This window comes from Tamandua tetradactyla, chromosome 8, assembly GCF_023851605.1.
Source record: "Tamandua tetradactyla isolate mTamTet1 chromosome 8, mTamTet1.pri, whole genome shotgun sequence".
In the NCBI taxonomy this organism is placed as follows: Eukaryota; Metazoa; Chordata; class Mammalia; order Pilosa; family Myrmecophagidae; genus Tamandua; species Tamandua tetradactyla.
In genome coordinates, this window is record NC_135334.1 from 82,223,772 (window position 1) to 82,248,397 (window position 24,626).

At 52.8% G+C, this 24,626-nt stretch overlaps 1 protein-coding gene and 1 long non-coding RNA gene across 5 annotated transcripts in view; one reads left to right on the forward strand and one right to left on the reverse strand.

Annotated features, from left to right (window-relative positions):
* TUB (TUB bipartite transcription factor) overlaps positions 1-24,626 on the forward strand; it is a 91,637-nt gene that overhangs the window by 61,479 nt on the left and 5,532 nt on the right. Inside the window, exons 1-10 of one of the 4 annotated variants that reach the window (XM_077113879.1) lie at positions 3,888-3,988; positions 12,894-12,945; positions 13,375-13,537; positions 17,060-17,203; positions 18,471-18,638; positions 19,711-19,832; positions 20,254-20,451; positions 20,717-20,829; positions 21,659-21,776; positions 24,375-24,473. In XM_077113879.1, the coding sequence (XP_076969994.1) occupies positions 3,951-3,988; positions 12,894-12,945; positions 13,375-13,537; positions 17,060-17,203; positions 18,471-18,638; positions 19,711-19,832; positions 20,254-20,451; positions 20,717-20,829; positions 21,659-21,776; positions 24,375-24,473 (1,215 nt within the window). In that variant the 5' untranslated portion in view covers positions 3,888-3,950. Of the gene's footprint in view, positions 1-3,887; positions 3,989-12,893; positions 12,946-13,374; positions 13,538-17,059; positions 17,204-18,470; positions 18,639-19,710; positions 19,833-20,253; positions 20,452-20,716; positions 20,830-21,658; positions 21,777-24,374; positions 24,474-24,626 lie in introns of those variants that run through there. The other 3 variants (XM_077113878.1, XM_077113881.1, XM_077113880.1) reach the window with 3 other exon arrangements.
* On the reverse strand, positions 1,538-4,929 carry LOC143644641 (uncharacterized). Its single transcript, XR_013156799.1, has 3 exons — positions 4,703-4,929; positions 2,935-3,080; positions 1,538-1,890 (listed from the first exon to the last, which is right to left on the reverse strand). It is a non-coding gene; the product is annotated as an uncharacterized LOC143644641 (long non-coding RNA).

Genomic DNA, 24,626 nt, shown 5'->3' on the forward strand with positions numbered 1-24,626 from the left:
TTTCAGTTTCCTGACAGGCACATCTGGGCAGGTTACTATTGGCTAAAAACACTTGAGTGGTTTCCTATTAACTGTAGGATAAAATCCAAGGCCCCTAGTCTGGTATTTAAGGTGATATAAGATGTAGCCTGACTGTAACTTTTCAAGCTCACCTCCTGCACACTCACCCACTCACCTACATGCCAGCCACGCTGGTGTGCACCTTCTTTTTCAAATGCACGTGTCCTGTACTGTCATATCTCCACACCTGTTCCTCATGTTAATTCTCTCTGTCTGGAATGCCCTAGCGCAGTGCCTGGCCAATCGTAGATTCTCAGTCACTGTTCAGTTTTCCCTCCTTCCTTTCTTTTTGGTCTGTCAGAATCCTACTCATCTTTCAAGGCCCACTTCAGCTGCCACTTTTTTTTTTTTTTGCATTCTCAGTGAAGGATTTTCCTAACCTGACTTGCCTTCCAATACCACTGACTGCCCCTTCCTCCTTCCATGCACACCCCCGCCCCCAACACAGGGGACACCTGTATTGCAACCTTGGTGCTGGTTACAGTCACTATTTCTTTTATCTCCCCTGATAGACTGGAAGCTTCCTGCAAGGAAGACTGTGCCTAAGTGCCTGCCAAAGCCACCATAACCCTGCACTGGCCTTCAAGCCCAGTCGGGTCTCACTGATGTTTGAATGATGTAAATTGCCTCTCATAGACGGCAGGGTCACAATGTCAAGCCACCTGGCAGGACAGCTTGGGACTTGGTGCCCATTCTGAATAGACAGTCACTTATTATTCCTATCTCTTTGCTTCCAAATTGACTGGAGGTGGCCCACACTCAATAAATCTGTTAAATTAGAAATAGAAAATGCATGACTTCACTTGAAGTAGCAAGGTGCCAAAATGCTAGCCTTTTCCCTGGGTGAGCTGGTCTTGCTGAGGGAGTCATGCACTGGGGCCCTGCAGCTCGGGGGGTGGGTATGGGAGCCTCCTCTGGGCTGCCGCAGTCCCGGTGTTTTCCTCTCCTCCCCCTCACAAACCATCATCATGCTTGAAAATGCCTAAAATGCAATGAGGAGAATTGAAATTCAGAGCAAATATCTCATCCTTGCAGGATTTGGGGAGGTGGCGTGGAAGGCATGTTGGGCTTGCTGTGTAACCTTGCTTCTGGGGCTAAATTTAAAAGCCTGGGCCCTTCTTCAGGAGCCTCTATATAACAGTTATATTTTAACCTAGTGGCCTAGTACAATATTCTGCTTATGGCTTTCTGGGGCGGCTTTTTGATGAGCGTCAAGGGCATAAACTTAAAATGTCAACCAGGGAAGCCATCTGAGCAGGAAAACCCATCTTGCATTCCTGGTTGCATCCCTAAGAACTCACAGAAACACACACTTAGGTCCTGCCCACATACATGCATCAACATACCAGCCAACAAATGTTCTTGTGCAGAGCTGCTGATAGACTGCAGGGATATCTCATACCCACTCACACACTCACACACACACACACACTCATGCACCCGCTGGCACACAGCCCACTGGCTGCATCCCATCCCATGTGCACACATGCAGGCTCTGCAGGAAGAAACATTTTATTTCTGCACCTCACTCTGCCTCTGGATCTTACTCCCTTAGGACAGAGCCTAAAGTGTCTATTTAACAGATTCAATTACTCCAGGCTCTTGAGACCTTCCAACTTAATTCTGATTGCTTTAAGGTGTCAGATAATTTGGGAACAAAGAAGTAAAAGGCAGTCTCAAATTCTGAAGGGAAAAGTCTTCTAGCTGTAGTCATCTCTGAGGCAGCAGCTGCTGATTGCCACTTCACAAGGGATGTCCTGGAGAGCATGGCCTCCAGAGGTCGAAGCTTCTGGCCTCTTTGCTTCTAGGCAGGGTTTCCACGCAGGAGTCCTGAAGGACAGAGACCCTCAGGTATTTTGCTGTGCTGCTGTGGCCTCTAAGTCAGGGACCAACTCGTTTCTGCTGCCTTTCCTGGCAGCCTGACAAGAGTGAAAACAGAGGCCCAGGCCAAGTGTCCCAGCAGGGCAGGGAAAGAGTCCTGCTCTCTGCCCCCTCCACCCCACTCTGGGGTGATTTATTTTGTCTGTCTCTTTCTCCAGTAATAGTGACAGCTCTTAGAAGTTGATGAATAATCAGAGTTCACAGCCTTCAGAAAGCATCAATGCTGTGCCAGAGATGGATCTGATCCATCCTGCATTCCAGAAGCCTGGGGTTCCCTCTCTAGAGAGACAGGCTGTGTGTGTGTGTGTGTGTGTGTGTGTGTGTGTGTGTGTTTGCGTGTGCAGGTGAACTGTGATAAGCAGGAAGGAGGCTGAGGGCAAGGGCTGTTGGACCCAGACTGCTTGTATGTGAATCCTAGCTCCACCAGGGACCAGCTGGGTGATTTTGGGTAAGATCCTTGACTTTTCTGTGCCTCAGTTTCTTCTGCTTTAAAATGGGTATGATGAGTAGTACCTACCTTCTAGGGAGACTGTGAGGTTAAAACGAGTTATAGTATATAGATAGCATCTAACACAGTTCCTGCCTCTCAGTAAATGCTCCAAATGTCTTGATTATTGTTTTTGTGGTTAGTGGGCAAGGCTGAAAGGCTGGGAGAGTCCCGGGGTGGGAGTCCTGGTTATGGACTGGCATGACACCCATTCAGCACCCAGGGCCCCCCACCCCACCCGCACTGTCCTGGCATGGTGCACACTGCTGAATCCAGCAGCACTGAGGACGCCCGCATGCACTGCGCCAACTGTGCTCCTCAGCAGCCGCCGGCCGATAGTGCCAGGTGCCGCCAGGTCTTGGCTCACTGACGCTCAGCCAGTTGTTAGCTGGGCACCTCTCCTTCCCTCCCTGCTTCCCACGGCCTAGCTGTGGATTCCTTACCCTTCCCCCCCAACATGCCACGCCTTGCTTTAAAGTTGATCTTAGTCATAGCCAAGACCTTACCAGCACTGACACTTTTAAGATCATCTCCGTTGATAGGTTTGTCTCTCCACCTAAGAAAGAGCTGTGCAGGACAGCCCGTTGAATTTCAGTTCCGTCACTTGCTAGCTTGATGTCCTTGGGCATCAGCATTCCTGGGGCTTCATCTTCTGGGAAATGGGGATAAAATATTTGTCTCTCACGGTTATTATGGAGATTAAATGATATAATTAAACAAAAGGTTGGGGATGCAAAAGATAATGTTACCGTTCCCCTGACTGCTATAGCTGGGTTGGAAAAGAAACACCTCCTTTACTAAAACCAAAGCAGAAGGCTCCGGGGGTCTGGGGAAAGGCCAGCCTCCAAGCTCCAGACCAGGAGCTTCCCCGGGACGTCCTGATACCACCCTCTCTCTGTATAGCCAGCTCCCCCCACCCTTCCCCCTCGTCCTTAGCGGAGAAACCCCTTTTCACAGGAGAGGAAACTGAGACTCAGAAATCTAGGGCCGGCCCAGCAGCAGCGCTGCTCTCAGCCGAACTTGGGGCCCGCTTGCGCGCTCACGTGTGTGGAGCCGGGATCCCCGCGATATCGAGGAGGGGGCAGGGGCGTTCTCGGAGCAATAAGCGGGCCAGGGGGTGGGGTCTCCGCCGGGGGCGGGGCGACAGGGGAGGGGGCGGGCCGCCGCTGCCACGCACTGCTCCCGCCCCCCGCGCGAACCGAGCCCTCTTCCTGCGCGGGCTGAGCGGGCTGGGCGGGACCCGGCCCCGAGCTCGGAGCCCGGCGGGTCCAGCCTCTCCCGCTTCCACGCGCGTGCCCGCGTCGGCCCCGCGCACTCCCGCCGCTCCGCCCCCTGCGCCGCGCCGCGAAGGTAGCTGCTGTCCGAGTCCGCGGCCGGGGCCCTGGCGTGTAGCGCGGGCCTCGGCGGGGCCCAGCGCCCCAGCCCGGGAGGATGCGGCCCGCGGCGGCCCGGGAGCTGAGCAGGGTCCCCGCGCTGGCCCCCGGCCACCAGAGCCGCAGCCGCCGCCCCGCCCCCGAGAGACATGACTTCCAAGCCGCATTCCGACTGGATTCCCTACAGGTACGCGGGGCGCCGGTCCCCACCTTCTCTTCAACTCGGCGGGCGCGGGCAGGACGGCCTCCTTCCAGCCCGGAGGGCGTGGGGCAGGTTGAGGGCGCCGACCCCCCCCCCCCAATCGCCTCCGCCCCCCCAAGGACCGTCTCCAACTCGGCGCACGGCTGACGGAGAGCACCCGGCCGGGCGCCGGACACCTGTGTTCCCATCTACCCCAGCACTGGAGCACTGGGGGCACAGGTTGGACGTGCTATCCCTTCCTACCCCAACTTCGGAGGCCTGGCGGACTGTGAACCCGCCTGCCCAGCTTCACCCCTTATCCGCAAGTGCCCTGGGGCCTTTGTGGGCCTTGGGTCCGGCTGCACCAGTGGCTGGCTTGGGTAGAGAGCGCACATTGCTGTGAGTCCCCTCCTAGGCCCAGCATACCAGGTCAAACGCCTGTGTAGCTGCGGGCACACACACCCATACATCTGTACGCATGCACCTCCAATGGAGGCGCCAGGGGCCTGAGATGCTCCTCCTGGTCCGTTCACATATACACAAGGCTTGGATTCATGGAGACAGTTATTGTGAACCAAGAGAATGCTGCTGCTCATGTACACGTGCATTCATACACAGCTGCACGTACTTCTCCTTAGGCTCTCACAGGCACATCCCTACATGTCCATGCACACACACTTCCCATATTTGGACAACACTTGACACCAACTGTCCACTCACAAGTACTACTCAGTAGCTGTCAGAGACTCGATAATCTGTTGTCTTAAACTGACGCTCAGGGAAGCACACCACCCTCTGCTCCCAGATGCTGTGGTTTGTTCCAAGGATGGCTGAGCTTTCCCACCTGGGTGGGAGTGAGACTGGGGGAAGGGCCTTTGGGGCTTCACACAGGTGCAGGCCTTTTCCTATACACTCTACTCCATTCTCTCCATCACCACAGAAAGGAGCTCTATCGCCATGGCAGCACCTGTTCCTTGGTCACCCATTGGCTCCTTGGTTGCCACGGGCTACGGGGCTGTCTGAAGCTTCCCAAAGAGTCATGTACAGAACAAGGGCGCTGAACTGCCAGGGCCCACCGTGTGGTTGCCCAGGTGCACAAGCCTGCTCTCAGGAAGGGGCCTGACGCCAGTCATGATGGAAAGCCGTTCTGACAGAGCTCTTCTATGAGTCTGTCCAGACAGCATCCAAAATGGAAACCAGCAGAAACTGCCTGAGGCTTGTTAAAAGCAGATCCTTCTGCAAACAGGCACCTGTCACAGGCCTGGGAATTCAGAGCTTCAGTTAAGAATTGTTGTTGACTCTAATCTCAGCCCCTGTGGGGGTTTCAGCTTAGAGGTTTTCTGCCCACCCCAACACAGACACATGTGCACACCTGAGTCACCCCTAGGGTCTCCTGCAGACATACGTAGTCACGCCTCAGAGTCTCATGTAGACCAGGATGATATTCCCATTGGGGCTGGGGAGTGGGGCTGTGCTGACTCAGGAGAGCTGCCGCCCCGCCCAGGGCGTCCACCTGGGGGCACAGGTAGTTTTGAAGCATCCAGGCGTTTCTTGGCACATGTGGGCCGAGGCTCTCCTAGAAGAAATACCGTTAACTTTTTCCAGGGCTGATAGCACGGATGCCTGGGAAATGCCTGTGTGCTGAGTGGCATTCCAGTGCTGAGGAAGTGCCTGTGTGGGGTTCAGATGATAGGGTGGTGACCACAGGCTAGCTGAGGAAGGAAGGAAGGGCTGGCATTTGTGGCAAGGGAGAGGATGGCGTGTTTAAGATCTGGCAAACTGCTGATCCAGGCCTAGGCCCTGCTGAGTCTCTCAGAGAAACAAAGGTTAAAGCAACTTGTAGAGTGAGTGCATGGGTCTTAGAGAAAATTAGCTCAAATTGGGAAAGCTTAAGCCTTTCTCTGGGGAAGGAGGTCCCGGGGAGGTGGGATTTGTCTCTGGGAAATGACCCTGTCCTCCATTAACTTCCCAGGGCGCTGACATTCTGTAAAGAATGATTTAGCACTTGTCCCAGCCCAGGACCCTCCTTATTCATTTCCTGAGCCTACACACTCTGCTCGGAGCTCGTCTCTTGCCACAGCAGCTTGGCGCCCATGTGGCCCAGCCTTGCTTGCTCTTCCCGTTACTCTGCCCCCTTCCTTGCGGCCCCTCCATTTCTCTTTTCTTGTTCTGTTGTAGGGAGGGGAGGTGCCTAGCTGAAGACAGGGTGTGATCAGAAGATGCCAGATCCCTCCTGCCCTGCCTTGCTGGGGCCTTTCTGGGCATGTACTGGGTCTGGGACAGCATTGGACTTAGGAGAAGGCTTCTAGAATGGGCAGATTTGGGCTGAGAGGAGAAGATTCGGATTGCCTCAGGCGTGAACTGGACTGCTGACTGCAGTCAAAGCTACATGCCCGTCTGATCACAGAGAAAACTGAGGCAGAAGACAGGAAAGGCATTTTCCTTGCAGATGGAAGCATATGAGTTCCCTAACATCACAGCACGTCAGAATTAGGAATATGGCCCTTGGTTTGGGGGAGAGAGGTCAGTAGTTTTCTTATTAGCTCTGCTGTTGGGGTAACCATCTTTGGGATGCACTTTGATTCCCTGGGCCAGGCTTGTTTCTTTGGGGCAGTGATAGCTGGTGATCATCTTATGGGTAGTTCTGCTTAGTTTATAATGACAGTGGATTAATCTCACACTCTGATTTAGAAGGAAGCCATTTCATTTACAAAGTTTTAACAACTGGAATCTTTTTTTTTTTTTGGTCTTTTATTTTTTTTAATCTAATTATACTGATGATACTTTCCGTTTCTGCCAGTTTCTCTTTATCTGTGTTCTTGAGGCATATTTCATGTCCCTAGTGCATGGCTTTACAACCTTTTATAAGATGTGGGTGGCACATTGAGAGTCAGGGAGGGAAGGCTGGTGCTGGGTAGCCGCGGTCCCTGGCCTGTCTTCAGTGCTCTTGTCTTCAAGGTCCTAAAGACAACGCCTAAGGCTGTTGCCTCATATCTCCCTCACCTGACTGTGAACTCCCTGAGAGCAGGAACCTTATCTAGTTCCTGGCCATGTCCCCAGCATGACCCAGCATAGGTCAATACTTTGAATCCAAGTGGCATCTCTTTAGAGCTTCCTCAGCTTTCCAGGCCCCACACAGGGTTCTCAGCACACCTGAGGGACGCAGGCTCTCCCATCAGGGACTGGATCGTAAGGCGCCCCCTGGAGCACTGTTTAAGAAGTGCAGTTGTGGGTCACAAAGCGAGACTCTCAGGCTGGAAGGGCCCTTAGAGGCTTGTGGATTCTCTTTGTGAATGCTCCCTGTAGCATCCCCGCCAAGCAGCTTGCCATCTGCGCTTGCATATATGCTTCCCCCAGGGACAGAAAATTTACTGGCTTATAGCCAGCCCTACATCAGATGGCTATGGCTGTTAGAAAGTTCTTCCTTGGGTTGAGCCTAAGGTATGTCTCTGGGTTCTCCCTCCACTATTAGGAATCCTCTAACCACCTCCTTATTTTGCTTTTTAGGGAGCAGTATGACTCCTAATTAAGATGGGGAAGGAGGCTCTTTCCATTCTGGCTCTGGGTTTAACCCAGATGCCTTGGCCTTCTGCTTTGCCTCTGCTCCTGAATCCACAGTGAATTTCCTCTCGCTCTTACTCCAAACCCCCTTGGGAAGTTGTCTTGCTGTTGCATGGGGTGGAAGGAGCAGGAAACATGAGGTTGGTGGGACTGACAGGAGAGGAAGAAGAGTATCAGTGGTTGGAGGGGTCTCTGAAGGCCTTCTGTGCCCTCCTTCAGTGTGGTTTGTGGACCACGTGCATGTCCTGGGTGTGGCCTGTCCAGCACCAGAGTGATCCTTCCCCACTCTAGGTGCCTGCTCCAGCCACTGTCCTGGAGCCCTCACCATCACATGGAATGGGCTTTGTCATACTGACCAGTCATCATGAGCCCTCTGTAAACAAATATCCCAAGTCTTTCATGGCTGATATCACCCCCGTCCCCCATTTCTGCTGAATTTTGGGACTCATACATGGGACTTGACCTTCTCTTAGGTTTTTACTTGTTATGTCCTGTGCTCATTTTTCAACATCTTCTGAATCCACACTGTCCTAGGGAGCAATTTAGTATCTGATCTACTTGGTATCACCTGTAAGTTGGCTGAGAGTTCCACCTTATCTTCAGGTCATTGATGCTTATGTCAGATAAGAGACGGATGGTGCTGGAAACCCTCCTTGACTGTGGCATCCATTCTTGTTCAGTAAACCATTTGGGTAGGGATCTTTGAATGGTCTCTGATTTATCTAGTTGAACTAGTATGCCAGTTATATCACTGCATTTTGTCCGCAAGTTGTCCTTATCATGTGCGTTTCCATGTGGAAGGCTGGCTGCACTGTCCTCCCTGGTTTTTCTGATAGGCCTGAGTACAGTGTGCCCGGACTTGCTGGTGAACAGGGCTTGCTTCTGGTGATCGCTGGTCTTCTAGCTATCCACACCACCTCTCTCATAACCCTTCACAGCCTTTCCTGGGGTCCACGTTGGACTCACTATTCTGCAAACTGTTATTTTTCCCGCATTTGAACATCACGGCTGCATTTGCACATTGTCAGCCTTATAGCACCTCCCCAATTTCCTGCTTGTTCTTTAGGGATCGCCAGCTGTGGCTCATGGTCCCCATTTGTTGAGTACTAAAATCACCTTTGGTGCTTGTTTAAAAGAGAGTGCCAGCAAGGTGAGGAGGATGGATTCTGGGGGCACCTTTCCTGGCAGTTCTGAGTGACCAAATCAGGGCTGAGTGCCCTAGCAGCTCTAATGCACCTGGTGAGTTTGGGAACCACTGGCTGGAGGCTGGAACTCCTAGGAGTCACATGTTATCTCCTGTCTTGTGCTGCCCCCATTTCCACTCCCACTGCATTCTCACTGCATCCCAAGCAGCCGCAGCTTCCACTGTGGCAGAGAGGAAAGAATGAGGGCAGCTAGAGGGAGAGGGAAGTGGGCATGGAGAGTGTGTCCAGGTGGTCTGCTCTACCCCTAGCTGTCCTGTTCTCCCTGGCCCCTGGTCAGCTCTGGAGGATTAGCTGGAACATGAAAGGTGGAGGCTAAGAAGGGAGAGAGGAAGTTGGCTTCCTAAATATGCTGGCCTCATCCATGGCTTTTCCAGCCCATGGGAGAAGTGTCTCTTGTGCCTCCCACCCTTGTAGTCACAAACAACTCAGTCACTCCCCAGGTATCTGTTGGGTGCTGTCTTGGCTTTCTAGGACTACTGTAACAAAGCTCCACAGGCTAGTTGGCTGTACAATAGAAATTTGTTCCACAGTTCTGATGGCTAGAAGTTGAAATCAAGGTGTCAGCTGGGCTTCTCCTGAAGTTGTTAGGATTCTTGTGGTGGTTGACAATGCCTGATGTTCCTTGGCTTGGGCATAACACTGTCTCTGCCTCTGTTACATGGCCATCTGTCTCTGTCTCACTGATTGTCCAAATTTCCTTTGCTTAAAAGAATACCAGTTATATTGGTTTAGGCTTAACCAGTTTGGCTTCATCTTAGCAAATAGCATCTTCAGAGATCCTATAGTTAGGGCTTGAACATTTTGGGGAACACAGTTCAACCCATAACAGGTGCCTTGTGGGCAGCGAGTGGCTGTGGAGGGGCTTTCCCCCTGGAAGGTGAAGTTGCCATCTCATTGGCCCTGGGCAGAGTGGATGGATTGGTGACCACTGCAGACTATGTTTCTCGAACTTTTGAGTCAGTGGCTTGTGCTTTCCTCTACCTCCCTGGTCTGGCCCCCAGCAGGAGGCGACCGTAATGAAGAAGCCTCTGGGGTCAACCTGGAAGACCCAATCCATCAGTGCCCTGTCTCCTGTCGGCGTCTCCTGGCGGGGCTGCAGCTGGCAGCCTCATCTTGGCAGAGATTCCATAATTGGAGCCAGAGTCATTAAAAAGCCATTACCATCTCCTCACGTGGTTATCATTGAGTGCTGCCTAGAATGGTGCCATCAGAAGAGGCAGGCTGGAGGAGTTGGTGGGAAAGGAAGATGCCCCCGAGTGATGCTATAGAGGGAGGTGAGGAGGCAGGGCCATCTGGGCTTGGGGAGAAGGGGGGCGCTTGGCTTGTGGACGAAGTGAAAGGAGCTCTTGGTTCTTTTCTCCCTGGAGACAGCCACCATTGTCACTGTCCTTCACAACATGCTGCTGACTGCAGGGGATTCTTTGTTATTCACCAGGGACAAGTGTGCTCTCTGGATAGGTTGTCAGCTGGAAACACCCACCCAGTTCCAGCATGTCTCTGACAGGTCGCCTGAGGTGATTGTGGTCTGCCTTGTTCCACTGCAGCTGTCCCGGAGACACTGTGCTTTACCAGGAACTGGGGTTTACTCCACTCTTGGAGCTTCTCTGTTTAGGTAGATTTCTTGTAGGCGCTCCTAGATGGAGCTTGCACACCCAGGCCCATTTTTATTCACCAGGCAGTGTTGCTTCTCCCCAGCTTCCGCCTCCACCCAAGCACACGCCATTCCTTCTGGCTGCTTGAACATGCCTGGTGGTAAGTGAGGTGGTGGGTGGCTCTTCTAGGCACTTCCAGGGTATCTGAGGTTTCTGGAATTTCTTTTCGGAAGCCTAGGCTTCACATTCATTCATCTTTCTCTGAAGGCCAGCGTTAAGTCCATTCTACCTGTAATCTTACCTGGTAATGAGGGCCATTGAAGCTTGTGGCTCTTCATCATTCTCTCTCGTTGGGGATGAGCAGAAGAGGAAGGACGTAATGCAGCCTCCTTCCTCACACAAGCCATGCAGGAAATCCATGACAGTCGGATAGTAGCCTGCAGAGGGAAAACATCGCCCATATCTGGATAAGGACATCAGAGGGCACTGGGCAGTGAGGGCACCATGGCTGGAACCACCTTTTGTCAGTCAGGCAGCCACTGTGACCAGCAGTTCTGGATGGGGCTTTGCTGTTGTTTAGCTGGATGTGCCCTTTTCTAAATGACCCTTATGTTGGTGTCATTGCATGGAAGGCAGTGCCAGGGATAACCCAGTGCCCTTGTCCCTACCCTGTAAAAGTGCAGATGGCATGCAAAAGCCCATCAAGCTGTGAAATGGCCTTTCCTGCTGGCATGAAGGGAAGCCAGCAGTGTCCTGTGAAGGTCATACAGGAGCTCTGTGGCTAGGCCACTGCTAGCATTTCTCTGAGAATTTTAGAAAGGCACCCTTTCCTTGGTAAGTGGAGCATGGTGGACTTCAGGCCCCATTGCTGTCACTGGTTGCCACCGTGCAGGGCCCAGGCTGCATTTTTCGTCCTTCTCCTGGAAGTGAATGGGTGTGTATGGCTTGGGCAGCACACCATGGTGGGCAGTGGTGTTTGGGGGCTGACGGAGGTACCTTTCCCTTTGAAGTCAGCCTGTGAGTGGATGCTTTGCCCTTGTCTTGTTCACTCAGGCCATTTAACCTGAATAGAGACAGGTGGAAGAGTTGTAGTCTCCTAGCCCTCAGGCATCTTATTCACCCTGGTACTCCCTGGGGGATTGGGGGTTGGGGCACGGGGGGCAGATGGTGCAGGCAGTGGTTTGCTGTTTGTGATCCCTGGGCTTCCTTCCACTCCCTGGGCCCTCACAGGACAGAAACACCAGGTTGTCTGGAAGAGCCGAAGGGATATTTTAGGTCAATGATTATTTCAGTTAGAAAGATCTGGAAGAGGTGGAGATGGTTTCACCTTGTCTTTATGATGACTTGCTCTTTTTTTTTTTTTTTTTTGTCCTTGCACATATACTGCACTCACCTTCACACATGCACGCTCATTTCTCACCCAGGTGTTTGCATACATACATCCCCAGGTTTGTGCATACACACATATAGGGGTGCTCACGCATTTGGCCACCTCCCAATTCTGTGCACACAGAGGAGATATCCTTACACACATCCTTTTAGGCTCACACACAGACATAGTGCACGTGGGCATGCCTGGGAGGGTACCACGCAGGGGTCTTTGGACCAGGTGGCCTGCAGGTTCCCAGAACTTGGATCCTCAGGCTCCAGCTCTACCCCAGACAGCTGTCCTGACCTTGGCTTTTATCAGATTTGGGCCAAGTTCTCACACATGCGCCTAGTCTATAAAAAGCTAAGTGGTCTGAGTTACCAGCTCCCTACTTGGGCTCTGCCCTCTTGGGAGGCAGGACCAGTCTGGATGAGATGAGGCTGCTTGTTGCAGGACATGTGGGAGTGGGGAGTCTGATGTCCTGGTGCCGCCTGCACTGCCTCCTGGCAGGCCTGCTTCGTAGCAGACCCACCTCCTGTGCACTGATGTGCCTGGCCTGCCCTGCCCTCAGATCTCTCCTCCCAGCCCTAGCCCTGCCTCATTGCCTCCTCCTCCCAAATGAGAAAGCAGAGCCAGCTCTCTTGAAGTGGGGAAGGGGAGTAGGTGGGTCAGCATGTCCTCCCTGTCACCTGGAGAGCCAGGATCTCGCTTTGAACAGATGGGGAGAGGGTCTGCCCCAGAGGATCTGCCCCCCCCCCCCCCCGACGAGGGGAAAACTGCCCAGACCCCCATAGGGAGCTAGAAGGAGCAGCCACTGGGTTTGAAGCCTGCATGGGGACCGGCTTGTGGCTGATGCCTCTGCTGGGATTCCCCTGGATCTCAGGCAGGCCTGGTCTTGCTGAGGGGCCTGCAGGAGGGTCTCATCCTCACTTACAAGGCCCCAGCTGGCTGGGAAGTCCTGGGAGCAGTCAGGATCCAGGGAGGGGATAAGCTCCCTGTTGTCTGGAGCTGGTCTCCACGTGAGAGCTTCCACCCTGCCTTCCTCAGCCAGCTGGACCCAGTGAGGCCTCAGCCAGGATGGGAGGGGGCTGGAACGACTCAGATGTGTTTGGGTTCGGGTGGGCACTGGGCTGTATCCCAGCCCCTCGGGAGCAGGCCCTGAATATCCCTCTCTCCTTCCACAGTGTCTTAGATGATGAGGGCAGCAACCTGAGGCAGCAGAAGCTTGACCGGCAGGTGAGTGAGGCTGGGCTGGGTGGCAGGGCAGTTGGCACTGGCCGGAGACCAGGCTGGGACCTCTGGGGGCAGAGGGCAAGGGCTGCCCCTGTCTGATGGGGAGAGGGGTCCACCTGGAAGAAGAGAGGTGAGCTTCTCCTCTACCAGCTCAGCAGCAGCCTTACCCTTACCAGGGTGACTGCAGTGAGGGGCTGGACACCTGGGCTGTGAGCCCGCCAGGGCAGCCACGTGGGCCGAGTTTCGGTTCTCTCCTGAACTCCGAGTCTTGGAGTACTAAGGGGCTGTGGACCCCAGTGTGACCTCTAGAAGCCAGCTGAAGGAGCAGGGCCCTTTGCCTGCCCCCACTCTGAGATCCTCTGCCTGCTGGTGGAGGCCGGTACCCTGCCTTCTCCGGGTCTGTCAGCCTCTGCCTGCTCGGTGCCTCTGTAGCGGGCCCTGCTGGAGCAGAAGCAGAAGAAGAAGCGCCAGGAGCCCCTGATGGTGCAGGCCAATGCTGACGGGCGGCCCCGGAGCCGGCGGGCCCGGCAGTCGGAGGAGCAGGCCCCCCTGGTGGAGTCCTACCTCAGCGGCAGTGGCAGCACCAGCTACCCAGGTACACCAGCCTGCTGCTCTGGGGAAAGCACAGCTTGGGAAGGCCTCAGGGACTTCCTGCCGACCCTGGCAGGGTGAGGGGCTTTCTGAAAGGGTGTTTCAAGCCTGAGCATAGGGAAAAAAGCTCTTGTCCATCCTGACTCTCAGCCAAGGTAGACAGCTGAGTGGAGTGGTGGAAGCAGGCTGGACGCTTGGGCTACTCTCAGGCCGTTGGCTTCTGAGTTAGGTGCCAGAGCTGGAAGATGGAGCCAGGAATTCGAAAGCTAGGTTTCTGATCCAGAAGATTTCACTGAAAGCAGGAGGCACCTCTTCTCAGCAGTCTGGCCTCCTAAGAAGACACCCTATGCCAACTGGTGTCTCTCTAGAGAAACACCCATCCCCTCCCCTCCCTGGGTTCCCCGCACGCTCAGTCGGCGTGGCTTCTTGCCTGCAGGTCCTGTCCCTGGCTCAGAGCTCCTTCGCAGAGCCTCCAGCTCCCTTCCTTACCCACTCTGGTTCATAGCAGAACCCACCTGGGGGGATTGTCTGTATCTTGGGGGATAAGTCCTGGGGGGTAGCTTTGTCATGTCCCTGTGCTCAGTACCCTCCCTCTGGACAGAAGGATGATCGGTATCAGCCTGAAAGCCAGACTTGAGGGTGACAGTCACCACTGCCCTCGCTGGGGCCGGGTATCCAGGCAGCGTCTCCATCCAGCAGACACTATGAGGTTTGCAGCTAGACGGAGCTCCCCTCCTTTTGTGGCTTCCCCATTACCTGGAGCTCTAGCCGCTTTGAATTCTTGGGAGTCACCTTCCTTCAGGGCTGGTCTTTTTCATCTAACTTCTAGGCCTTCCATCCGCCTGCCCGGCACCATCTCACATTCCTCTTCTGTTCCACTGGGTCCCCTCGTCTGCACCAAGTAGGGCAGCAGTTGAGTCTTATTTGTCTAGTGCCCAGGCTGTGGGTTGGGAGGCCATACAAGCATGTTTCCTCTGTGTACACACATACCCTCCAAGGAAACCTGTTTTGTTTCTGATGATAAAGGTTGCTTTGGGGCATTTGCCAAGGCTAAGCATGGTGCTAGGTGCTGTACCTGTGTTATCTCTCCTTGACTCCTCACAATCAGTTCTTATCTCCACCTTTTCAATTATGAGATGAGTGGGCTGCTAGTGAGAATGGAGCTAGAACTTGAACCCAGGCCCATCTGACTCCAAATGACCTCATCCTGCCTCTCTGATAAGCTCCTTTGTGGTGATTCCCCTGCATGTTTTAGCACCTGGTGTGTCCGTGTGCCACGTGAGGGGCCCCGCAGAGGCAAAAGGCAGGGACCTCAGCCCAGAGAGGCTGCTCCAGCTGCTCCTCACAGGACTAACCCCCCACCCGACCTTTTTCTGGTAGCCCCTCTTCCTAACTCCTCTGTGAGCACTGTCCAGGGGTGGTGATGGTACCCTGTAGAGAGACAGCACCTGCTGTTCTCCCGTGGGCCCTGGCCTGCTGCTGTGTGGCCACCTTAGTCCCAGCCCTGCATGGCTTCTGACCCTGCAGTCCCAGGCTGTGCTTGGGATGGGAGCCTGCACCTGTGACTTTTGATCCTGATCATTTTTGCCAGTGGCAGACATCTCAGGGCTTTTGGGATAGTTGTGCAAGTGGCTGCCATGCAGTCACCTCTGCAGATGCCTGTTGGAACTGTGAGTCAGGGCAGTGCTGGGCCTGCAGAAAGAGCATGGTAGGAGAAGTAGCGCCTCTGGAGAGAGGGGTGCCAGAAGGCAGGAGGCAGTTTCTGATTGTGCCATTATTGGTTGGTCACCTACTTGCTGGTGACTGTGAACTGGCCACTTAGCCTCTCTGGGTCTGTTTCCTCCTGGATATAAGGAGGAAAATTCTTTGCCTCGGGGCTTTGAAAAATTGAAGCAGCCATGGTGTGTTCCAGGGTCCAAAATCAACTGACTGCTATTTCCTGCTGAGACTCCAGACCAGGCCAAACCTTCAGGAAACTTCCCCACAGTGAACGTCTGAACATGTGGCGTATGGGCTTCTGTGAGGTGCATGCTGCTTCTCTGGGGGTGCAGCCTTTGTCCAGCTCTGAGTGGGAGACAAGACCTGGGGCAGCTACTGTGCACATGGCCGCCCAACCTGGGACTTATTTCAAAATCACATGCTCCAAACTTGGCATTTCCAACCCACCTACCCCTGCCCCCCTGCCCACAGCCTTAGCTGCCTCCTGTTCTGCCCTCTGCTGGCTCTTGGTGTAAAATATGAGGGAATAATTCCAAGAAGAAGGTAAGGGAGTTTGACATAAATCAAAACTGATGGTTGACCTCAGTAAACATTTTTTAACTCTGACCTACTGGCTGTGCTCATTCATGTTATACATTCATTCATTTCTTTAATATTTAGCGATGGCCCAGTATGTGTCAGGCTCTGAATTAGAAGCTGGAGATCCAGGGTGAGTGCAAACACGTGTGGTCTCTGCTCTTGTGGACCCCAGAGTGTAGGAGGGGGAGACTTAAGCAGGTATGCTTTGCAGAAAGAAATCAGGCTGAGTTGGTGGCAGAGAACCTTCTTTCAGATGGGGGGGGGGGGGGGCAGGGAAGCCTTCCCTGAGGAAATGACGCCTGAGCTGAAATTGGAAGGATTTCAATGGAGTTCAATGTGGAGTTAATCAGCCACAGTGGGAGTGGGCAGAAGTGAGAGCAGCCCAGGCAGCAGGAGCAACTAGAGCAAGGGCCCTGGGGCAGGAGGGAGTCTAGTCCATTTGCGACACTGAAAGAGCCTGGTGTGGCTGGAACTTACGGAACCCAGGAAGGGGGGTGGCAGATGGAGGAACCAGACAGGCAGAGAATGGTGGTCTTCATCTAAGAGCAGTTAGAAGCCCTTCAAGGAGTTTGAATGGATTCAGGCTTTGATGTGTGGAGAATTTGGAGGCCACTCAGCTTTGACACTTCTGAAATTTCACTGCCAGTGTGTGCAGCTCCTTATATCCCAGAGTGACTCTCCTTCTCAGGGTGCTCCCCCACCCCAGACCCCATGGCCTGGTCCCATGAGAACCCTGTGTGGGCGTCCTGGAGTACTTGCCCTGGTCATGGTCTCTTTGAGGAGATACAGCCTCTTTTGTCTTTATCCACCATCTGCAGTGACCCACATTCTCACAGACACCCTCCCTCTCCCTGCCCAGGCTCAGGACCGTTACTGGCCCAGATCTTTGATTGTTTCTTGGTTGGTCATGGTTTTGGCCAGGCTATTGACTTTATCAGACTGTACTGGGGTTGCCCCTCCTTCCTGCTCATGCCTTTCCTGGGCACCCCTTCTTGGTAAAGAAGAGGCTCTGTGATCTAGGGAGGTGGTACAGAGATGTGAGTCGGGTTGGGGGCTGGGAGATGCTATGCTGGGAGGCAAGTGTAAGTTGGAGCTTGGTCTCACCTAGAGCCCATTTCTCTCTCTCTCTCTCTCTCTCTCTCTCTCTCTCTCTCTCTCTCTCACTCACTCACTCACTCACACACACACACACACACACACTCTCTGTCTCGGGTTCTCTTCTGAGCAGTTCAAGAGCCCGACTCACTTGCCAGTGTGCAGCCGGGAGCTGCCCGTCAAACAGCACCAGCCTCAGCCAAGAGGACCAAGGAAGCAGCTGCAGCAGGAGGCCAGGGCGGAACCTCTAAGAAGGAGAAGAAGGGGAAGCATAAAGGTTAGCTTTCCTTCTCTTTAGCCTTCCTCAGCCATCCCTACACCCACTGTGGGGGTGGGGGAGGCCTATCCCCATACGTGGAGGGGAGGGCTAGGCGGGGCTGGGCTGCCGTATATGGAGGCACAGAAGGGCAGAGGAGTTAGGCCTTGTCTGACTCCTTGCTGTCTGGGCTGGCCTGGAGATGCAAGCTGGCTCTGCAAAGAGCCCCGGTCCCAGCCTTGACCTGCGTTCCCTCACCATGAGCTCTCGAATGCCATCCTGGGCTGGGCCCCTCCCTTCAGTGAACAGCCCTCTGCCTCCTGGCAGCCTGACAAGCCCATACTTGGACAGTACTCGCTGTCTGCTCTGTGTGATGATGTGGGCTTCCTGTGGTTCCCAAGCTACTCCTGATCCCACCCTCTGGGCCCCCTGACCAGTCCTCTGGTCCTCTGCTCTTCTCTCCACAAAAGACCCCAGAGATCACAAACATGAACCTGACCCCTGTCCTATGTCCTGCCTCTGCTGGTCAGACACCCCATTTCCTCAACCCTTGCTCATGGGCAGTGATTTCCAGGCCTCTGGGTCATTGTTGGACAGTGGCGTGTTGGGGTCCATGGGCTTCTGGGGCTGACTGCAGCGTTCTGGGCGTAGCCTGACCAGGCAGGGCGGCTGCCACATGTGTGACCCAGGTCTTGCTTCTCTTCCTGAACCTGTAACAGCTTGGGAAGGAAGGTTGATGTAGGATTGGAGATCCTCCACTGGGAAGGCAAGCGTATGTCAACCCCAGTCTTTTTCGAGATGTCCATACATGTAGACTGTTTTTAATGACGTGTGTGTGGTACTGTGTCGTGTGCATGTTCGTTCGGAGACAGACAGCATCATTGATAACTTATAGCTGGCCACGACCACGGAAGACCACTGGCCTTTTCTAGGTCTGGGTTGATCCTCATTTTCCATCTCATTTTTCCCACTGTGTGCTTGGTTCTGTAGATGGCTGCTGTCTGCCTTATGGATGTGTGGGGGCATTTCAGACTGACCCTTGGCAATTAATTTGGGGGCCCAGCAGAAAAAATGAAGCTCATTATCTCTTTGTAGCTTACCAACCATTAACAGGTTGACAGCAGTCATTAGTTTTTTAAAAATCAGCTTTGGAAATAAAGTTTTGCAGAAGATCCCACTCTCGTCCCTCAACGCCTTCATGGGCTTCTGAGAATACAGGCACAGGCCCTCCCCTCCCCTCCCCCACCTCCACGCTCGGCTGCGACTCAGGAGTGTCCGTGGCCTGCAGGCACCGGCGGGCCAGCAGTACTGGCAGAAGACAAGTCTGAGGCCCGAGGCCCGCTGCAGATCCTGACCGTGGGCCAGTCAGACCATGCCCAGGACGCAGGGGAGACAGCAGCTGGTGGGGGCGCGCAGCCCGATGGGCAGGACCTCCGTGCCACGATGCAGAGAAAGGGTGAGCCCCATGAGGGCCCAGTGACATCCCCAAAGCTCAGTCCTAGGTTCTTAGATACACCCTTCTCTGGGAGCATGGCCCTCCTGTCTGTTGCAGCCCCTCCCCGGCAGTGCTGGGGCATACATGGAGAGAAATGAGGAGCTTGTGGGGTCCCTGATAAGGCTGAGTTGAGGGAAACGTGTGAACTGGGGTAACCAACCTGTAACCCAGCCCTGGCCTTCTCTGACCCTGTCCTTGTCTTTCCCCAACCTCCTCTTCGCATCTCTTGTCCCCAGGAAGGATTGGGTTTGGGGGCAGATTTCCTTTTCCTTTAATTCTTTAGGAAAAAACTCTTTTGCAAAAATAGTAATAATAAATGTCTGTTGTGCTGAAGGGAGCAGGGTGAGAATGCTGAGAGATGGGGCAGATCCTCCCTGGAGACCTGCCCTGCTATCTTCTCTACCATGAGCCTTATCCCAGGGAGACCCTGGCATGGGATGGTAGAGGGGAGAAGTTCAGCAGGGCCAACATCTGAGGTATCAGATCAGGGGAGGCTTCCTGGAGAAAGGGTGGTAGAAGCAACTTGAAGGTGGGGATGGCATTCCAGGTGGGGAAAACAGTGTAGCAAAGGCTCAGGGAAGGCTGGGGAAAGATGAGGAACCAGTGGGCCCTACCTGCCAGGCTAAGTAAGGAGGAGGGCCTTTGTCTGAGCAGATTCTATGGCCTTTGTCAGCTAAGCCCTCTAGTAGGCCTAAGTTAGAAAGGGGAGGTTCCCAGTGCAGGGTCAGGTCAGTATAGGTCTTGATACTTGGGAGACAAGGGCAATGTGACTGTTAGAGAGGAGAGGGCTGACCTGAAGCTGGGTGATGGGGTGGGGGTCTACCCCAAGGATCGAGACCAGCCCCCATGTATACATGAGAGAGTGTGTGTCCTTGAGTATATCAGATATGTGTGGGAGTGTATATGTCAGGTGAATATATGTGTGTACACAGGGCTGTGTGTCGTGTGTGTCTGAGTGTGTATATGTGACGATGTATGTTTTGAGAGTAGATTCCTCCTCACTCCTCCCTTCCTGCTCTCCTGCCTGGCCCAGGCATCTCCAGCACCATGAGCTTTGAAGAGGAAGAGGAAGATGAAGACGAGAACAGCTCCAGCTCCTCCCAGTTAAATAGCAACACCCGGCCCAGCTCCGCCACTAGCCGGAAGTCCGTCAGGGTGAGTGAGGAGCTTTCATGCACAGCTGGAGGTTGGATGGCTGTGTTCAGAGACTTTGTCATCCAGGTTGAAGGTGGAGGAGGTGTATGAAGAAATGAGGGGGGGTTGGCTTTCCTGAGGCCAGGGGCTAGACTCGGAGGCCTCTCAAGAACTTCGCTGACCTGGGCTTTCCTGTCCTTCCACCTGCTGCCCAGTCTCTCAGCCAGGCCAAGAAGGGGGGGGGGAGCTGGAGTTGGACAGGATGACCTGTGAGACCTACCCACATCCCTTTCTCCACCCCCAGGGACTGCCGGAAGGTGAGGGAAGGACTGGGAAGATACTTCCTAAGCCCAGGGTCAAGATGGTCAGGTCTAGGTCCCAGACCACCCGTTTCAGTTTCTTGGGATCCCTCAGGCTCAGGCTCCATCTTTCTCCCCTGTAGGAGGCAGCCTCAGCCAACAGTCCCAAAGCTCCAGAGCCACCAGGGGATGTTGAGGTCCAGGATCTTGAGGAGTTTGTGCTCAGGCCAGCACCCCAGGGTATTACCATCAAGTGCCGCATCACGAGGGACAAGAAGGGGATGGACCGGGGAATGTACCCCACCTACTTTCTGCATCTGGACCGTGAGGATGGAAAGAAGGTGCGGTTTGCCTTGGGCTCTCTCATCTGGGGCCTTGAGGTCCTAGGGGCTCAACACTGACCCCTCAGTTCCCCCAAGAAACAAAAACCTCCCTGCCTAGTCAGCACATACCTTTGTGTTTGCCAGGAGGGCATGCACGTGTGTGCACATGTATGCATTTGGGAGCCGAAGCAGGGGCGTCAGTCGTGCAAGCAGGGTGACTGTGTGTGGGCTATATGTGGACCAGAGGCTAGGTCTGGAACATGACCTTGCTCCACTCCCCAAGGTGTTCCTCTTGGCGGGAAGGAAGAGAAAGAAGAGTAAAACTTCCAATTACCTCATCTCTGTGGACCCAACAGACTTGTCTCGAGGAGGGGACAGCTACATCGGGAAACTGCGGTACCAGCACCCCCCCCCCCCCATCCCCCCGGAAGCAGGCGCCCTGTGGAGGGCATCTCCTATCCCTGAAGGAGATCTAGGCAGGGTTTCAGGATCCTCCGTCCATCAGTTCTAACCACAAGTTTAGACCTGTGCCCATGCCTGAGCCAGACCTGGAGAAGGACCTCACATATCCCATCCTGAGCCTCTGTCACTCAGGTGGGAGAACAGGCCCACCAAGAGTAGCAGATCAGACCCAGGATGTCATTTATAATTTAGGCCACGCTGGCATGGCCCCACAATCAGTGCCAAGGGGCAGGGCTGAGGGTGAGAGGGAAGAGAATCACAGAAACCTTGGGATGGGAGGGAAGGCTCTGAGCGGACTTTGATGGGGAAGTAGCTACAATTCGCTGAGGAATGGGGCATCATATTTGGGGAACATAAATAAAGCCTAGAAGAAAGTAGCTAATGATGGAGGTGAGGCTGGACAGGGGAGATCACCCCATCCATGCTCCATGGGTGCTGAATGCCTTCTGCAGTCCTGCTAGGCGCCATTCTGCATGCTCACCTCCCATGAGGGGGACACCCCTGTTTCCTCAGGGAAACTTTCTGGGGAACCCGGATTTCTCTCCCTTAATTTCCCCTACTGAATCAAGATGCTCTTTGAGTCAACTTGGAGTAAGTACAGGCCTTCTGCCCAGGAAGCCCCTTCAAAGATATAGGTAGATTCAGTAAGTAGTGTGGCCCTGTGTCTGTTCCTGGCCCAGCCTTGGATGCTTTGCAGACTCCTCATAGAACAGACAGAACTGCTCGGATGTGTGACCCTTTACTTATTGTGCTTTCCCTTCAGGTCCAACCTCATGGGCACCAAGTTCACCGTTTACGACAATGGAGTCAGTCCTCAGAAGGCATCATCCTCTACTTTGGAAAGTGGAACCTTGCGTCAGGAGCTGGCAGCTGTGTGCTATGTGAGTCTTGGGTCCCTTAGTCTCTGGTCTCCAGGTTATACATGAAAACCAGGACTTGCTGGTAATCTGTGGGCCATCTCTCCTCTGGAGTGACCCCTGCCTGGGACAGGAGGCTACTGTCCCTCTCCACCTGTCTTCAGGGCTACACCATCTCTGGCACCCACCTGAGAACTCTGGGAACCATCTTTGATTCTTTAGCTTCACTCAGGAGCCTCCTAAAAAGGAGGAAACAGAAGGCCTGGGTTTTGTCTGTATATCTCTCACAACATCCCCTGGTATGTTAACAACATCCCTTGATTTGCTTAAATCTTATGAATGCGTATGACAAGCTAAGAAGTAGATCCTGTTTTCTTTATTACGTAGATGAGGAAACTGAAGCTCTGAAGTTATGTTACTTGCTAAGGCACACAACTCATAGAGTACCAACTGGAATATAAATTCAGGGCCTTTCTCCACCTCCCTAAGTGCCCTGTCAGCTAATTGTAAATTCACAGCTATTTTGTATGATCCACTGATGCCGCCTGCTGGCCAACTTCGGAGAGGCCACCTGAATCCTCTTTTATTCAGCTAATAACTTACTGAGCTCCGTCTCTGTTTTGGGTACTATTTTAGGCACTGAGCATGGAATACTGAGCAAGACAGACCTAAAACTTCTATCCTTATAGAACTCACCCTTAATGGGAGAGCCAATCTTTAAAACATATGTAAGTTACATAAATATGTTCCAGATAAATGCTGAGAAGAAAACACCGTAGGGAAAGGGGATATGAAGTGTCGTAGCATGTGTAAGATTTCAGGAAGGATGGCAGAGAAGGTCTCACCAAGAAAACTCTTGGGAAAGCCCAGGATGTGAGAACCAGCCACTCACCAAGAGGGGAAACAGTGATGCCTAGTGTGTTGGCGGAATGGCGAGGAGGGTGTGATAGTGAGGGCCATTCCTTTAAGGCCTTGCAGGTCAGTGCAAGATTTTCTTGAGTCAACTGGGGAGCCACTGGTGTTTTGTTTTGTTTTTAAATATTTTTATTGACAAATCTTCACACACATACAGTCCATACGTGGTGTATAATCAGTGGCTCACAATATCATCACATAGTTGTGATCACCAAGATCATTTTTAGAACATTTGCATCACTCCAGAAAAAGAAAAAAAAACTCATACAAAGAAATAAAAAGAAAAAACTCACATCCCATACCCCTTACCCCTCCCTCTCATTGAACACTAGTATTTCAATCTAGCCAATTTATTTTGCCTCTTATCCCCTCTGTTATTTATTTTTTATCCATACTTTTTTAACTCATCTGTCCATACCATGGATAAAAGGGGCATCAGACACAAGGTTTTCACAATCGCACAGTCACACTGTAAAAGCTATATTGTTATACAATCGTCTTTAAGAATCAAGACTGTTAGTACACAGCTCAACAGTTTTAGGTACTTCCCTCCAGCCACTTCAATACATCATAAACTAAAAAGGGATATCTATATATTGCATAAGAGTAACCTCCAGAATAACCTCTTGATCTGTTTGAAATTCCTCAGCCACTTCTCTTTCCCTTTTTGGTCAAGAAGTCTTTCTTAATCCCATGATGCCAGATCATGGCTCATGTGGGAATTCTGTCCCATGTTGCCAGGGAGATTTATATCCCTGGGAGTCATATCCCACATAGGGGGAAGGGCAGTGAGTTCATCGGCTGAGTTGACTATAGAGAGGCCATACCTGAGCAACAAAAGAGGTTCTCTGGGGGTGACTCTTAGGCATAATTATAAGCAGGCTTGGCGTCTCCTTTGCAGGATTAAGTTTCATAGGGGCGAACCCAAGATCAAGGATTCAGCCTATTGATTTGGTTGTCCACACTGCTTGTGAGAAAATCAGGAATTCTCCAAATTAGGAAACTGAATATTTCCTTCTTTCTCTCCCAAAGGGGGAGAAAATTCCCCAGTCCCCCAAAGGGACTTTGCAAATACTTTTTCACTGCCCACATTACTCTGGGATATATCAGGGCATCACACTAACCTGGATAAACTAGTGAAGCTCTCATGCCCTATTCAAGATTCCATTTACTTATGATGATGTTCAACTAAACTGACACTGATGGGTTCTGAGGAAAGAAGGAAAATGATCTGACTTACATTTTAACAGGACCACTCTCTGCTATGCTGAGACTAGATGGTGGCAAGGAGGGGCAAGGGGGACCAAAAACAAAAAAAAAAGTCCAGTTAAAGGCTGTTACAGTGATCTCTTATGAGAGACGGGGTGGTGAAAACTGGTCAAATTCTTGATAGAATTTGCTGATGAAATAGGACTGGGTATGAGAGAAAGAGAAGAGTCAGATAGGACTCCCCAAGTATTTTGTTTGAGTAAATGGGAGAATCGAGTTGCCATTAACCAAGGCAGAGAAAACTGTAAGAGGAACTAATTTTGACGGAGTGGAGATCAGAGGCTTGATTTTGTACTCTAAGTTCAGAGGAAGCTAGTACATGTCCAAGTGGAGACGTTAAAAACTAGCTCAATGTCTTTATTTCCTTCTCCATCTCAGTCTTCTGTTCTAGGTGAGTAGATACCTCAGATGGCTGATGTTGAGTTCTCTGTTTTCCAGGAGACAAACGTCTTAGGCTTCAAGGGGCCTCGGAAGATGAGTGTGATTGTCCCAGGCATGAACATGGTTCATGAGCGAGTCTCTGTCCGGCCCCGCAATGTAAGTCTGTGTGCCACCCTCTCCCGTTCCCCCTCATCCTAGTCTCTGCATGAGTTTCTAAGGGCAGAACTCCAGCTTATGTGTATACTTATAGGGGACACAATGCAAGAAGCATTGAAGGTCTAGGGAGATCTGAGGACTCCTACCCCTGGG